Source organism: Cydia splendana, chromosome 1, assembly GCF_910591565.1.
Source record: "Cydia splendana chromosome 1, ilCydSple1.2, whole genome shotgun sequence".
Lineage (NCBI taxonomy): Eukaryota > Metazoa > Arthropoda > Insecta > Lepidoptera > Tortricidae > Cydia > Cydia splendana.
The window spans coordinates 30,218,634-30,232,818 of record NC_085960.1 but is presented as its reverse complement, the minus strand read 5'-3'; the positions used below and the strand labels follow the sequence as shown (position 1 = coordinate 30,232,818).

The 14,185-nt window shown below is 38.5% G+C and overlaps 2 protein-coding genes and 1 long non-coding RNA gene across 3 annotated transcripts in view; all 3 read right to left on the bottom strand.

Moving 5' to 3' along the window:
- Positions 1 to 14,185, bottom strand: part of LOC134793094 (uncharacterized) — a 454,735-nt gene that overhangs the window by 273,859 nt on the left and 166,691 nt on the right. The gene's annotated exons all lie outside the window — the stretch shown is intronic.
- Positions 976 to 8,586, bottom strand: LOC134792677 (uncharacterized). The gene is made up of 9 exons (XM_063763941.1): positions 8,347 to 8,586; positions 6,399 to 6,592; positions 5,723 to 5,897; positions 5,454 to 5,553; positions 4,955 to 5,220; positions 4,294 to 4,536; positions 3,737 to 3,972; positions 1,854 to 2,109; positions 976 to 1,662 (listed from the first exon to the last, which is right to left on the bottom strand). Exons 2-9 carry the CDS (start codon positions 6,527 to 6,529, stop codon positions 1,471 to 1,473), a joined length of 1,599 nt encoding a protein of 532 aa, XP_063620011.1. The 5' UTR covers positions 6,530 to 6,592; positions 8,347 to 8,586; the 3' UTR covers positions 976 to 1,470.
- LOC134792665 (ELAV-like protein 1) lies at positions 10,694 to 12,234 on the bottom strand. The gene has a single exon (XM_063763930.1). The coding sequence runs from the start codon at positions 12,140 to 12,142 to the stop codon at positions 11,237 to 11,239; it is 906 nt and encodes a 301-aa protein (XP_063620000.1). The 5' UTR covers positions 12,143 to 12,234; the 3' UTR covers positions 10,694 to 11,236.

Genomic DNA, 14,185 nt, shown 5'->3' with positions numbered 1-14,185 from the left:
TAATATAAATATATTATAAAGAGATTATATAAGCAAATATTTCTAACTTGTAAGTTTTATATAAAAAGTAAAGCTTAGTGCAGTTGCGTCTTTATTATTTGAGAGTTGAGAGCGAATATTTGATACAATATGTATTGGACTGATGTGTGGAGATGTTTGTGATATTAGAGTACCATTTAGAGCATCGTTGATATGAAACTGCTGCTCAAAATAATGTATATTTTTACCAGCCCTATATTATGTTTGCATCTATGTCATGAAATCCATAAGCAAAATTATAAAAAAAACCTTAAATCAGAAAATAGTATAAATTTCCCTACAGTCAAATAGTATCAAAGTTTTTCTACAATGTAGCAACAGTAACACAATATTAACTAACCAAAGTTGGCTCTTATGTATTTGAAATAAGGTTTACGATATTTCAGTTAACCCCCTAAGACCCGATGTCCTTGTAGAAGGACAAAATCAAATTTAATTTTGAACTAAAATGACTCTGATACTTAGGTGTGTTCATGATGGTGTTGTATTCATATAAATATTGCATTGTATATGACTTAAACTCAGGTCATAAATGACAAGAGTTAACCCTAAAGTGGATACGAAGCCATATATGGCAGTTACAATATTCAACTCTAATTGATAGCTATTAAAATTCAAATTTAAACAAATCATTTTATATGACACGCAGTAAAGGGCTCAGACCTATTTGTTTCATATCAACGGGCTGGATATAATTAAGCCGAGCTAATAGCACATGCACGTATCCTCCGGGCCTCGCCCAAATTTAACGCACTCGACTCGGTGTTGTGAGTCTGTCTCTTTCATTTATGTTGTAGACATAGTCTTGTTGTTCTATATGTTAACTAAATTTTAAAACTAAATGAGTCTTTCAATATTCCTTTCACCTGTAATCATTTATACATAGGTATATGCAGTAGGAATTAAGTCAGAAATAGGAAATAATATAACAACGAATAACTTTCCAATAAATTTATTTGTACAAGGCTGAATGCGAATCTTGATAAAGTGCTTCGTAATTTGGAAATTTGCTCAAGCTGTTTACGACGTGAAGAATATTATGGAACTCTATGGTCGCCTTAGACTGGCTTAGACTAATGGTATTTAAAAAAAACTGCTAATTGCTCATAACCAATGGCAAGGCCAAAAGTTAATACTTAATCGATGTTTTTGCGGTGACAATTGAACGTTGCAGATGTAGAGGCTATCGCACTCTTTCCTACAATAAGTGGGCACCATCAGCAGCTCCAACACACGATATTTTAGGTACTTATTGCGTTCACATCGCTAACGAATATTCCATTGGATTGGACATTAGGTAACTTTATGAAAACCACCAACTCGTTCATAAAAATCAATTCCAAGTCGAAGCTTCGTGTAGTGTCTCGAGTATTTCACCATCCGTTTCTGGCAGTAAGCAAGCTCATAAAACAACACTATTTAAGCCTGCTGCTAAATGTTCTCCTCGTGGAACAAATCCTGCTCGTCGCATTTATCCGGCAGGCAGACAAAGAACTCTATGAGGTTCATGACGGGGCCCCGCGAGAAGGGGTTCTGGTAGCGACCGCGCTTGTCCCGCAGGTAGGGGTAGCGCTTGTAGTTGAACATCTCATTCGTGGTCAAGTTCATGCAGGCATGAAGTATCTGAAAAAAAATATTTTTAGAAAGCGGATAACTAAGTAACGTCGGAAGATCGGGTCAGGAGAAAACTGTCTGATATGAACAAAAACCTCTTCATTTTAGGGCGTCAATTCCTCCTACACACAGCATGCCTTATAGCTTGCATTAGTAGTCTAATGACTAGGACGAGGAGTAAAAAAATGACAAATACTTACAGAAGTACACGTAAGAATCCATCCCAGCGCGCAGAAAGTGAGCGCCTCGAGCAGTCCCAATAAATACAGCAGTCCAAATCCTTCAAGCAGAAGGCAGTAGCATGCGAAATATATGGACAGCGTGCAGTTAATGGCCACGCTCATGACGAACAGGAAGAACCACATGCGGTTTCGAACGCCGACGCAGTTGTAGATGAAGGGGCAGTGGTGGTCGAAGTAGGCTACACAGCGCTTGCAGATGCGACAGTGTTTGGCCCTGAGAACAAAAGTAATTTGTTATCAGACGCTGGATCTGGGGCCAGTTTTGGGGCTCTAGCGTGAACATCGTAAATATTAATTTCTTTATCCATCTATTTTCTGTGTTTTTCTATCAACCGAATATGAAAAACGATAACGATCGTTTTTAACGCTCGCCGTGTTCGCGGATGGTCCTCTTGGCCACTCGGTCTCTGGCCTACGTCAGTTTCGTAAATCATCATCATCAACAGCTTAAAAAGTCCTACTGCCTAGCCTCCACACATCGGACAGTCAAGGAAAAAGTCAAAGAGGAAGAAAGGAATGAAATACTTATTAGTTCTTTACTTTGGTATTTTTAGGTCGTACCTATTTACGATTAGCTGCGAATGCAGTATTCGCTAATATTCCCTTAATTATCTATGAGTTAGTTTATGTTTTGGTTTAGATTTTCCCATACCGCATTGCAGTTGTTCGTGCATACTGTATAAATTAAGTTGTCATGCCAATATAATTATGCTCTCTAAACTAAAGGATGATGTCAGCTCTGAGTTCATGAACGGTGCACCGACATATATGTCTCTTTGTCACATAACATAACATAACAAAGACTTAGGCAGACAACACAATAAACATCAACATTGTTATTTTTATTTGACAAGGACATGGTTCTCTTTCCCCATAGTGCAAGCTGCTGCTGCAAATGTAATTTTTTAACATCACGTCGGTGGCAAACAAGCCACTAATGGTATGGTTTGCCCATGGACGCCTGCAAATCCAGTGATGTCACAAGCGCATAGACAAGTTGCAGAACTTGTTATATTATCCTCACGTTTTAGTACCTTTTATGTAAGTAGGATATATACCTACATAAACAGAAATGATGGATTTTCCGCATGAGTGATCATTCATGCAAATCACTATGAATGTTTTAAAGACACGTACGTCAAAGAAGGAAATGGATCCATAAATTGGTACTTACTCACAAGTACCTAATGTAGGTACCTACCTACACTACATAGGTAAGTTATGAGGAAATCATGTTTGGAACAATATGTGCATGTAAGTAATAGTAAACAAACGAATCTAATACCTACTGTATTAGATTCGTACTTAAGTGCCCAAGTTGCCATACTAATTATATAGAAAAGTGGATACTTATGTTAGTATAATAGCGGTTCTGAAGCTCGAATCTTAATGTTTCCAAATCCCTCGTTTTGGAGACATTAAGACACCAAGCCAATTGGGAACACCGCTCCCAGCATGCTTAGTTCTTCTTGATTCTCTATACTTCTGACCCTACCTCTAATCAAAATCACCGCAAAGCAAAAAAATCTGATTTTATGTAGGTGGAGATAACAGTAGAATACCGTTAATTAAAGCTAGGAATATAGTGGGCCCTAGCACTCTGCCTTGAGGTACACCGTAATCTGTATTAGAAAACTCGATAGCTTCAATATTCACGCATGCGAACACACCGCTTACGACTTTTCGATCTCGGCCCTGTAGATAGGTATATAGAGCCAATCAAACACCTTCACTCAAATTCCGCTCGCGTTTTCTCAGGAGAATGTCGAGAATTGGTATGGAGACAGTGTCAAAGATCTAGGCGAGGTCCTATTAAACAGCAAGATAGTGAGAGATGTTACCTGAGCGGCCTCAGACACCGGCACGTGTGGCACAGCCGCGACAGAATGACGTTCCTCTTCCTCCACTTGTCCAGGTACGGGATCTGACGGATGGCGCGGTAGTAGGTGTCGGAGTTCTGCGGGATGTAGCCCGGGTCCCGGCGGTTGGCGATCACCCAGCTCAGCCACATGATGCCGTTCCAGTAGAGGAAGCAGTAGTGGGAGAGACGGAGGGTGTTCCAAGTTAGGGGGATACACTGTGGAAGAAAACATGTTGTGAATACAAATAAACCTAACCATGGGCAATTGCTGTGACCTGTCAAAGGCCTTCGATTATTAATTTAAGAGACGACATCCTCCTGGAGAAACCTGTCGTTCTAAAAGTTTCGTTGATTAGAATACCAGCTTGTTAAAAACTATGTAGAAACCGAAACCAATTAATAGACGTGCATGAACCCCTAAAATTACACAAGGTGACATGTGTACCACAAGGATCAATACTGAGACCTGTTTTATGTCTCATATATTTTGTAGCTCTTACAGCACCAAGAGCTCGTCATGTATTCAAGGACACTTACCCTAAAAACATACATAGGGTAACCCCACAGCAGCACCGATACAAGAAAGAACAACAGTGGTCCCTTCGAGTCCCCCGCGCCACCGAACAGCAGTGCCCAGAGTTCCGATAATGGAGGCATCCAGTGGGACTTCCGTTTCATTTCCTTCGTGAGGAGTTTGACCACCTCGGCGTGCCGGTGGCTTTGAGCCAGCATGAGGGGGGTCTTGCCGTTTTTGTCGCGAGGCTCGAGTTCTGCTTTTACCTGTGAATAATAGTCTGATTTTAGTCCTGAGCCAGAAACGATAAACGGCTGGGATATCCATGATAGTTTTAAATTATTATATTCTTCTTAAGTACACATTATTTATGCCAAAGTCGCCAAGCAGGCGTGCGTCATAGAGCAACCTTGACGCATCCTTAAGATGTCCATTAAACGTAAAAAAATGGAGGAAGAAAATTCCGCCATCTGAAAGCATGACATATTTTGGCTGAGTATTTAGCGCCTATTAGCTTGTACGTATAGTATCAGTGAAGGATCAGACCAAATTAAATAAACTAATGCTGTCAAGACACCCACTGAGAAGTTCGTACAGACAAAAGCAGTTGGACGTGGCACAGACACAGACGTCTACAGCCTGATACACAAATAATTACACAGCACTTGATAAACAAATAATTACCTTCTCACACAGCAACCTAACGCATGTCAGGTTCCCCGACAAACAAGCCAAATGCAGCGGCGTCGAGCCAAAGTTGTCAGTACAGTGTAACGGGACTCCCGAGTAAATCAGCAAACGGACCAAGTCGGCATGTCCCTTATACGCGGCCCAGTGAAGAGCGGTGTCTCCGTTGATGTCTGCGAGCCTGGTGGCGGCTCCCATGCCGAGGAGATAGGCTGCCGTGGCGGTCTTGCCGTACATGCAGGCGGTCATTAGGGGGGTTAGTCCTGGGGAGAAGACGAGCGGTGTGAAAATGTAACAGGTAAGAAATGGAGGTGGGGACAAAATGAAGGATGACGGCAATCAACTCAGGGTTGACTTGCACTAAACCATCTGTCATCGTTAAAACTATCCCTATATTTTTTTAGGAATTCTTCATAGTTCGTTTGCTGATACTGAGTGACGCTGACGTTGATTAGTCAAGTGTAGTTAGTGGAACTGGTCCTATGTTAAGGTTTACCTTTAAAGTCAGCAGCGTTGACTGCAACTCCACACTGTAACAGCACTTGCACCACTGAAGCATGGCCCTTTCTGCAGGCCCAGTGGATAGGACGTGGGCCCTGCAATAAAATAAATTCATATCAGCCTCCTATCGCCAGAAATAATAAAGCTTCATCTTAAATGCTTTAGCCATTTTTTCCTCTAACACCTAAAATCTATTAGGCTTCTCTCTATAATGAGACCCAAATTACATACCTCTCTCATTGGCTGCGTCTGATTGTCACTGACCTGAGTGCCCAGGCAGGACAGATCTACAGGCGCTCCCCGCTCCAGGAGATACCGCATAACTGCCACGCTGCCATCCAGCGCCGCCCAATGCGCTGGTGTGTAGCCATGTTGGTCACGAGCGCTGAGCACCTCCACGCCGAGCTTTTCGACTAGCCGCTCGATTTCTGATACTTCGCTGAAAGAGTTCACAGTAAGCACACATCTGAATTCAGAGCCTGAATTATTGGCTCTGATAATTTCCGATTTAATGTTTAGGTTATTTAGTGGTCACGGAAATCTGTCGATTCCATCAACCATATTTCTGTGACCAATCGTCATCAGATCTGAATATATCAGAGCAAATACACAATCAGATTATAAATGATGTTTCTATTGTGGCCCTTAGAAAGGTCATCGAAGGGACAGTCAGATATCTATTCTTTATCGTAATAAAAACCACAAAGAAAAGCAACCGCAACAATGTCGCCACATCTTGGCAGGCAGTAAGAATTTAGAAAGTCCACGAATTACCCTTGTAATAAGTAGCTAGGTGTGTATTTATTTAACACTTGATGAACTCTCTTATTAGAGAATGTACAAGACTTGTTAGTTGCGACTGGCACCAGCAATGGTGAGGGGAAAGACACCTCGGCCTCAGTGGTACCTAATGCCAAGTACCTACAGTTAAATAGTTTACCTGGACCTAACAGCCTCAAAGATCAGCTGGTGCAGGTCCGAGTGGTGGTAGCTCGTGATGGTGCGAGGGGGTGCTGCGGGCGCGTCTGGGGACATCGGCGAGCACGGGGGCAGGGGCTCCTCGGCCGCCATGGTGCAGGGGGGCGGCTGTGGCAGCGCCCACACGCCGCGCGCCGCCCCCGGGCTCGGGTACACCTATTTAAGAGCAAACGTTAATTGTACGGATACGATTTAACTATTATAAATTCTGTTTTTATCCGAGATAAGTACAAAAATGCCTGTTTGATTGCTCAATCTGCTAGTTTTGTCATATTCTGTCTATAGTGTAGTAAATGAAGCAAGTTGTTGTATGGAGACCCATGCATTAATTTCTCAGTCGATGAAATTTAGCTTGGTTATTGTATAGTATGAGCCGAGACTAACATTATAAATATCCAAAAAAAAAACACTCCTAAGTTAGGTAAAAACACAAATCTGATTATATATTGAACCGAGTAATTCCTCAGTCCAAAATGATTTTACAAAATAAGTTATTTGTATCAGTATGTGATACTAGAAAAAAATCTAAAAGTTTTGTCAAACATGAGAATATTTTTTTATGATACTTCCTTTTTTTGACGCTCATTTTCATCGGAAAATTGCTCTGTCATTTTTTTCTTCTTATATGATCTTAGAATATAATTTGGCGCAGTGGGTAAAAAAATCCAAAAAAAAATGCGTATCGAAATGTATGTATTATAGAACTATTAAAAACTGAGAGTGGAAAATTTTTAGATTTTTATTTTGTAGGTATAAAACGGCAATAAAATGGCATTCCAGTGAAAAAATTTGACTGAGCAATTTTCCGGTCCAAGACACGCCAAAAAAATTTATTTTATTAATACTGGTATTTCTGCTGGGATATTTTTTTGATATTTCATATATTGTTGGAATACGTTACATGAATATGTCTGGTGAAGAAAGTTTGAACGGAGCATTTTTCCGTAAAAAGATATTAATGATTTAAGACTTTAGGTATTTACTTTAATTCTATTATTATTATTCTTTGGAAATTTATACAATACTTTTTATTTATTGATACTTTATCATACTGTAAAGTTTTTTCTGGCTGAGGAATTCTGCGGGGTCCACTACCTTTATTTACTACACTATCTAGTCTGGTACTACAATAAATGATTAATTCGATCCGGTTCGAAGGACTAAAAACTTGGAGTCCGTAATGTTACTATGTATATCCTTTCGAGATGATTGTCATTGTCTCTATTGTCAGTTGTATTTCAGAAGTACCTAATTAATTCAATAATCGTAAATGTTATAGCATTTTTTGGTGCAGCGGAGTGGTGTTAACGGAATTGGTATAGATAATTCCAAATGAAATGGTAAATTAAGGTTAATATTAACGTAGTTAACGCTAATTAATCATTAGGGTTGAAATTGTTTATACCAATTCCGTTAACACCATTCCGCTGCACCGAAACTGTTATAAAATTTACGATGTCTGAATTAATTACTTCTGTAATATTTAGTTGTATTTCACAATAGAGACAATGACAATCATCTTGAGAGGATACCTATTACCGACTCCAATTTAAGTTTTTGGTCCTTCGAACCGGATCGAATTAATTATTTATTGTAGTATCAGACTAGACAGAATATGACAAAACTAGCCGATTGAGCAATCAAACTGGCATTTTAGTAGGTACTTATCTCGGATAAAAACAGAAATTATAATAGTAATTTAAACCAAAGAGCTTACCAAAGACTTTGACAGGTGACCATTTAACCTAATATAAATTTTAATCAACTACCGGTACGAAATAAAATCGCAGTAGGTATCCCCTGCGTGTTATCGTCTTTCATATAGCATATATAAGTACCTATATTTCTCTAGCTCAAAGACTCAATCATTGTAGGTACTAAAGTTGGTTATTTATGTCACACTACCATACCTTGCTGCTCACGGTGAGGCCTACGCCCCCCGCTACTGCGGACCCTTCGCTCTCCGCCACGGCCGATCCACGCGACACCCCTCCACAAACTACCCAGAGGTAGTAGGTACACTAGGTACCACACGCACTCCACACCCGTTCACTCGCACGGCTAGAACATTTAGCTATAAACTTCACTAATTAAGAAATAAGGTCACAGTTGACCAGCTGACAGCTGCGTTTTGCCACAAATTTATTGATTCACGCTAAGGGAAGTTCAGGCATGCGCCGATTGATGTTTAGGGAAACTTTCAAAAGTTTTGAAGTCATGAATGTTGTGATACCTATATATGTATAGATGGTCCAGCAAATCTTGTCAGTAGAAAAAGGCGCGAAATTAAAATTTTCTATGAGCCGACATCCCTTCGCGCCTACATTTTTCAAATTTGCCGCCTTTTTCTACTGACAAGATCTGCTTGACCAACTATAATTACGAAATAATGAAATATCCATATTATTTTCATTCTAAATTCCTATTGCTAAACGCTACTAAAATTTTTTGACAATAACTTATGCTGATGCTTTTCACAAAATGGCCATATTACGAACTATTATTAAAAGAGTTGAATAGCGCTCATAGAAATCGGTTGTTAAAAGTAGCATCAGGTACATCATATTTCTGTCATAATTAAACTGTTATATGAATACATTTACATAATAGTTTCTACATTTACCTAGGTAGGCGGTTAGGTCATTTACTGTCTAGTCTACATAGGTACCTATCACCTCTATGGGTATTACCTATAAGTACTTATATCACCATTGCCCTTTACCGTCTCAACATGATACAATGTTTACACAACTTTTATATAAGAATAGTAACGCTTTCCTAGTATTAAATGTAAATTAATTTCTTCTAACATTCTAACAATAGCCCGAAGGCCACGAACAGTATTGGGCCTAGGTTATCGCCGGGAGACGCCTACTTGTGCTTTCTCGTTTCGGTCACCGACACACATCATCGTCTCACTATCCTATGCTATGCGTCATCGGAGCACACACGTGTTATAAACAAGTATTATAAAAAGGCGTTTATTTTGTTATAATCGAATAGAACTTACGTCTTTTTTGAAATGTTACTGCAGTGTTTGCAGTACCGCAGTTGCCGCTAGCATTTTGTAGGTCGCGATGGCAGACACCTAGCGCCATCTAGTCATTGAGCAGTGTAAACTGATAAGATTGTATGGTGAGAAGATAAGGTGTATAAAGCCGCAAACACGCTAAGGTCAACCTAAGTGGCGATGGTTTGCTGCACCGGATTTGGCACGTAGGAATTGCAGTGGTGTCACGTACATCCATATCTATATAGTTGAGATAACTGTTTATCTATAATAACATTTGATAAATCAACCCTTTACCTATTTAAGTCTTTTCAGTGGGCTATCAAACTCTGCTTATCCCAATCAATTTTAGATGCCAGATAAAAACTGTGTTAATTAGGAGTAAGTATTCCTAAGAAGTAATTCTTATCACAACAACAAAAAAGTTTTAAAGAAAAAAAAAGAATCATAGGTAATGAGACTACAGAGAATTTACAAAATCTACAGTAGGTACATAATTGCAAATTTGTTTAAAAAAATAAACAAATGTTACCACCATACCAACCTTATTCATCATCATCATCTCAGCCGAAAGATGTACACTGCTGGACAAAGGCCTCCCCCAAAGATCTCCACAGCGAACGGTCATTCGCTGCCCTCAACCAACGGTTTCCCGTGACTTTAACCAGATCGTCGGTCCATCTAGTCTGGGGCTTTCCCACGTGGTCGCCACTCGAGAACCTTTCTGCCTCATCGGCCATCGGTTCTGCAAGCAATGTGGCCCGCCCACTGCCACTTCATCATCATCATCATCATATCAGCCAATGGACGTCCACTGCTGGACATAGGCCTCCCCCAAAGAGTGCCACAATGACCGGTCTTGCGCCACCCGCATCCAGCGGACTCCTGCGACCTTAACCAGGTCGTCAGTCCACCTTGTGGGGGGTCTACCCACGCTGCGCCTTCCGGTACGTGGTCGCCACTCGAGAACCTTAACCACACTGCCACTTAAGTCTGGCAATTCTCTGAGCTATGTCGACAACTTTGGTTCCAACCTTATTACATCTTTGTTTTTAAAGTGTAAGAAAAATGTATCATATTTAGGAAAATAGGAAATTAGGATTTGTCAAATTATAATGAGAAATTATAAAAAAAAACTTAAATAATTAAGAAGATAAATATATTTTATTTAAAAATAATGCATTTTGTTAAATATTGGTTACATTTATCCAAATAAGGGATACTAGAATAGAAATCAAAAGAGTGTCTAAAATTGTGAAAATGAACTTTAATTCAGCAAATTTTATACTAAATGTATAAATATGATATAATCTAGATCTCATTTTCACTACCTAAATAGACATCATGTTATAAAAAGTGTACAACTAAAACTAGTAGTTGATTAAACATCTCAATGTGGCTTATCAATTAGTAAGATCTTGTAAAAGCACTTCCTTTAAAATGGTTTATTATACTTAAATAATAGATAAAAATAATGAAGCTACAATAGCTCACAACTGATGTTGAAATTCCAAACAACAATTTTTCAATACAATCTTAAACGTCTAGTAAACTTGAAATATTTAACGAGCAAACTGAATAAATTATTATTCATAATAAGAAACAAACTTAACAATGTTGATAGCTCAAAGTAATATAATATTTTCAACAAGAGTCGCCAGACTTCACAAGGGTGTATGAGTCAAGAGTCAGATTATTTTGATGCGGTTTGTATATGCGGACCAATAATTGTTTTGTCTATTTATTACTGTATTGATATTGTAAATTTTTTTAAGGCTTTCACTTAGACATTATCTTTTTTGTGTTTTGAAACTAACAGAGAGAGGCTGAGAGTGGAGAACGTAGCCATTCAGGGCCTGGATGGCCATGGCGGCCTGGTCATAGTTTCGCATCGTCACAAATCCAAAGCCTTTACTCTTGTTAGAGTGGTGGTCTTTGATAATCTTAACTGACACTATAGCACCATACGGACCAAACAGCTGCCACAGAGTCAGCTCCTCCACCTCCGGAGCAATATTATAAATGTAGATAGACCATGTGCTTGGTGAGCTGTGATCTCCTATAGCACCCATATGATTAATCCAATGATAAGGTTTAACCAACGCGTTTTTAGTAAAGTTATTATTATTGTTTTTATGTTTATTAGGGTTAGTCTTATTAGCATACTTAACAGTTAAAGGGTGTAAAAAACCTGGCGGGGTGGTGCCATTGATGTTTTGGATGGCTCTTTCCGCTTCATATTGGTGTTCAAATAAGACAAAAGCTATGCCTGCGGCGATGCGGGAATTAACTATTTTACCGAATTGTGCGAAAAGACCGTGTAAGTCCTGCAAGGTGAGTTCGTTGGGCAGGTTACACACGTAGAGGTTCCAGTCGGCTTCCGGCTTCGTGGGCGGCTTCGCCTCGGGGTTTAGCAGCGCGTGCGACACTTTGAGCGTCTTGTTCTGCATCAGCAGGCCGTTGAAGGCCTTCCTCGCCTTTATGGCATCCTCTGCACTCGCGTACTCCACGAACCCGTATCCTCTGTTGGCTATCAGCTTACAGCTTTCCAGTTTACCCATTGTGGAAAACAGCGAAAACATCATATCCTGTGTCATGACTTCAGGAATGTAATTGACGATGAGTTTGGTGGGTGATTCGTCGGGCCCATATTCGATATTTTCATGACAATTACCGCCTTGACACGATTCCGACATTTTTTAATTGTTGTCGGTGAATGACATTTCAGCTGAATGTTGCCTTTTTTTTTTCTTATCGTTCAGAAATTGATCGACTTTTTTTTACACCTTTTTAAACCGGGCATACACACATATTCTACGACATATTTTCTGCACAAATCACAGTGTATTTTATTCTAGAAATTTATATATGCATACTTTGTCTTATAATTCGTCAATAAAACTGAACACTAAAACTTGCAATTTGATTTTGTTATGTTGGCCGAACTGCCATACCAAGGTAGAGGTTAGTAAGCAAGTTTGCAGCTTATCTGTGGCATAGGTGCGGTACTCCTTCGCGCGCAGTTTCAAGATGTAAAGCCGAAAGGAACCTATGAGTGCCTACGATATCATATTATTTTTTAACAATTTATCACGATGAAAAAAAAAAACGACAGCGTTGCACCATATCTATATAATTATATTTTCGTATAAGTACTGTTACATTCAAGATTTCAGTAAATTTTTTACATTATTTTTTTTATTAGCAGACTTGATTAAAGTCAGACTATACTTATACTGAAACACACCCAACTTATCAGTAGAAAAAGGCGTGAAATGCAAATTAGAAACTTTGGGAAGTCAACTAACTCTTCACGCCTGCATTTTTTAAATTATGCCGCTTTAATTTATAGAAAAAAAAAATATTTTAGATGACAGCAGGTATATAATAAAGCAGATTATACACAACATTGATTTTGCATAGTTATATTTATTAGTACACTGACATAGCTACACTGTTGCATATTAATAATACATAGTTCTTACTTAAAATCACAGCTATTGAGGGTACAACATTAGATTACATAACTAGGGTGGTATTCTGAAATATATAAAAGCAAGAAAAGAATCACAATTGAACTAAATAAAAGCTGGAATACGCAAGGTATTAAAACTATTGAACTATCCAGTTATATATATTATTTAACATCTCTTATAATTAGTAAAACATGCGTTGAAGCATATTTTAATGCGGTATGGTCTTTCTCGCCAAATAAAGAATTTATTTTGTCCATTTCGAAGCGTCGTACCTTCTAAAAAATACTCGCTAAAAGCAAAGTTTTTAAAAATGGATAATTTCTCAGTAACAATTAACACATTCAACACCAAGAACCCGACTGTCGGGTACACTGTTCGTAGCGACTACGCGCTACATACGACGAAACCGTGGCTACGCGCTACGAGCGTAACCCGTAGCACTTAGTGGTATTGAATGTGTTAATTTTAGCTGAACATACATGGGGTCAAACGGACAAACCGATAACTTTTAAGGCCTTAAAAGTTATGTTATCTATCATTGGCCTTCGATTGATCTATATTGAATGAGAAACCCTGTATATTACTTTTGTACGAAGTTGCTTGTATTTATAGAATAGATCCGAATAACACATACATATCTAAGTAGCACTTAGAGAACAATATAACATATTTAAGTACCTATTGTTTAAATATTGTTGGCTACTAATAAAGTAAGACCGCGAGGCGGAGGCCGAATAAGCGTTTAAAGCATTACATTTGAGAAAACGAGAGTTGAGCGTTATATTCGTACTGTTTATTTGCAAATGATTTTCACGTTGGATTTTTCTATATTTTTTTCCAGCAGCCCTTACTTTCCTACTTATATGATGATGTTTTGTATACATTTATTTTATTATACAATCATGCTTTTATGGTAAGTGTGACAATATGATCCAAATATATTTTTTTGAATTTGTTTAAAAAAAAAATCCAACTGCATAAAAAACATCATTATCATAACAAATACGATAATGTATATAAACATTGACTGAGGCGTATCGTATAGTACTACTATGTACCTAATATTATGCTAAATACTGTACCACATTCTAGTATAATGAATTAACAATAAGCATAACAACAATAAACATGTAAATCAACATACACCAAAGCAAAAAAATACCCAAGGTATTGCAAAATCTCAATTCGGAATGTTAACATTATCACATAATAATAAATAGAGGTACCTACACATAGAGCTCTACTTTAATAGTAATATAGACT

Coding starts and splice junctions, on each gene's coding strand:
- LOC134792665 (XM_063763930.1), bottom strand. CDS start 12,142: ATGTCGGAATCGTGTCAAGGCGGTAATTGTCATGAAAATATCGAATAT.
- LOC134792677 (XM_063763941.1), bottom strand. CDS start 6,529: ATGGCGGCCGAGGAGCCCCTGCCCCCGTGCTCGCCGATGTCCCCAGAC. Junction 2,110..3,736: donor CGGTGTCTGAGGCCGCTCAG/GTAACATCTCTC, acceptor TTTTGTTCTCAG/GGCCAAACACTGTCGCATCT. Junction 1,663..1,853: donor GGATTCTTACGTGTACTTCT/GTAAGTATTTGT, acceptor ATTTTTTTTCAG/ATACTTCATGCCTGCATGAA.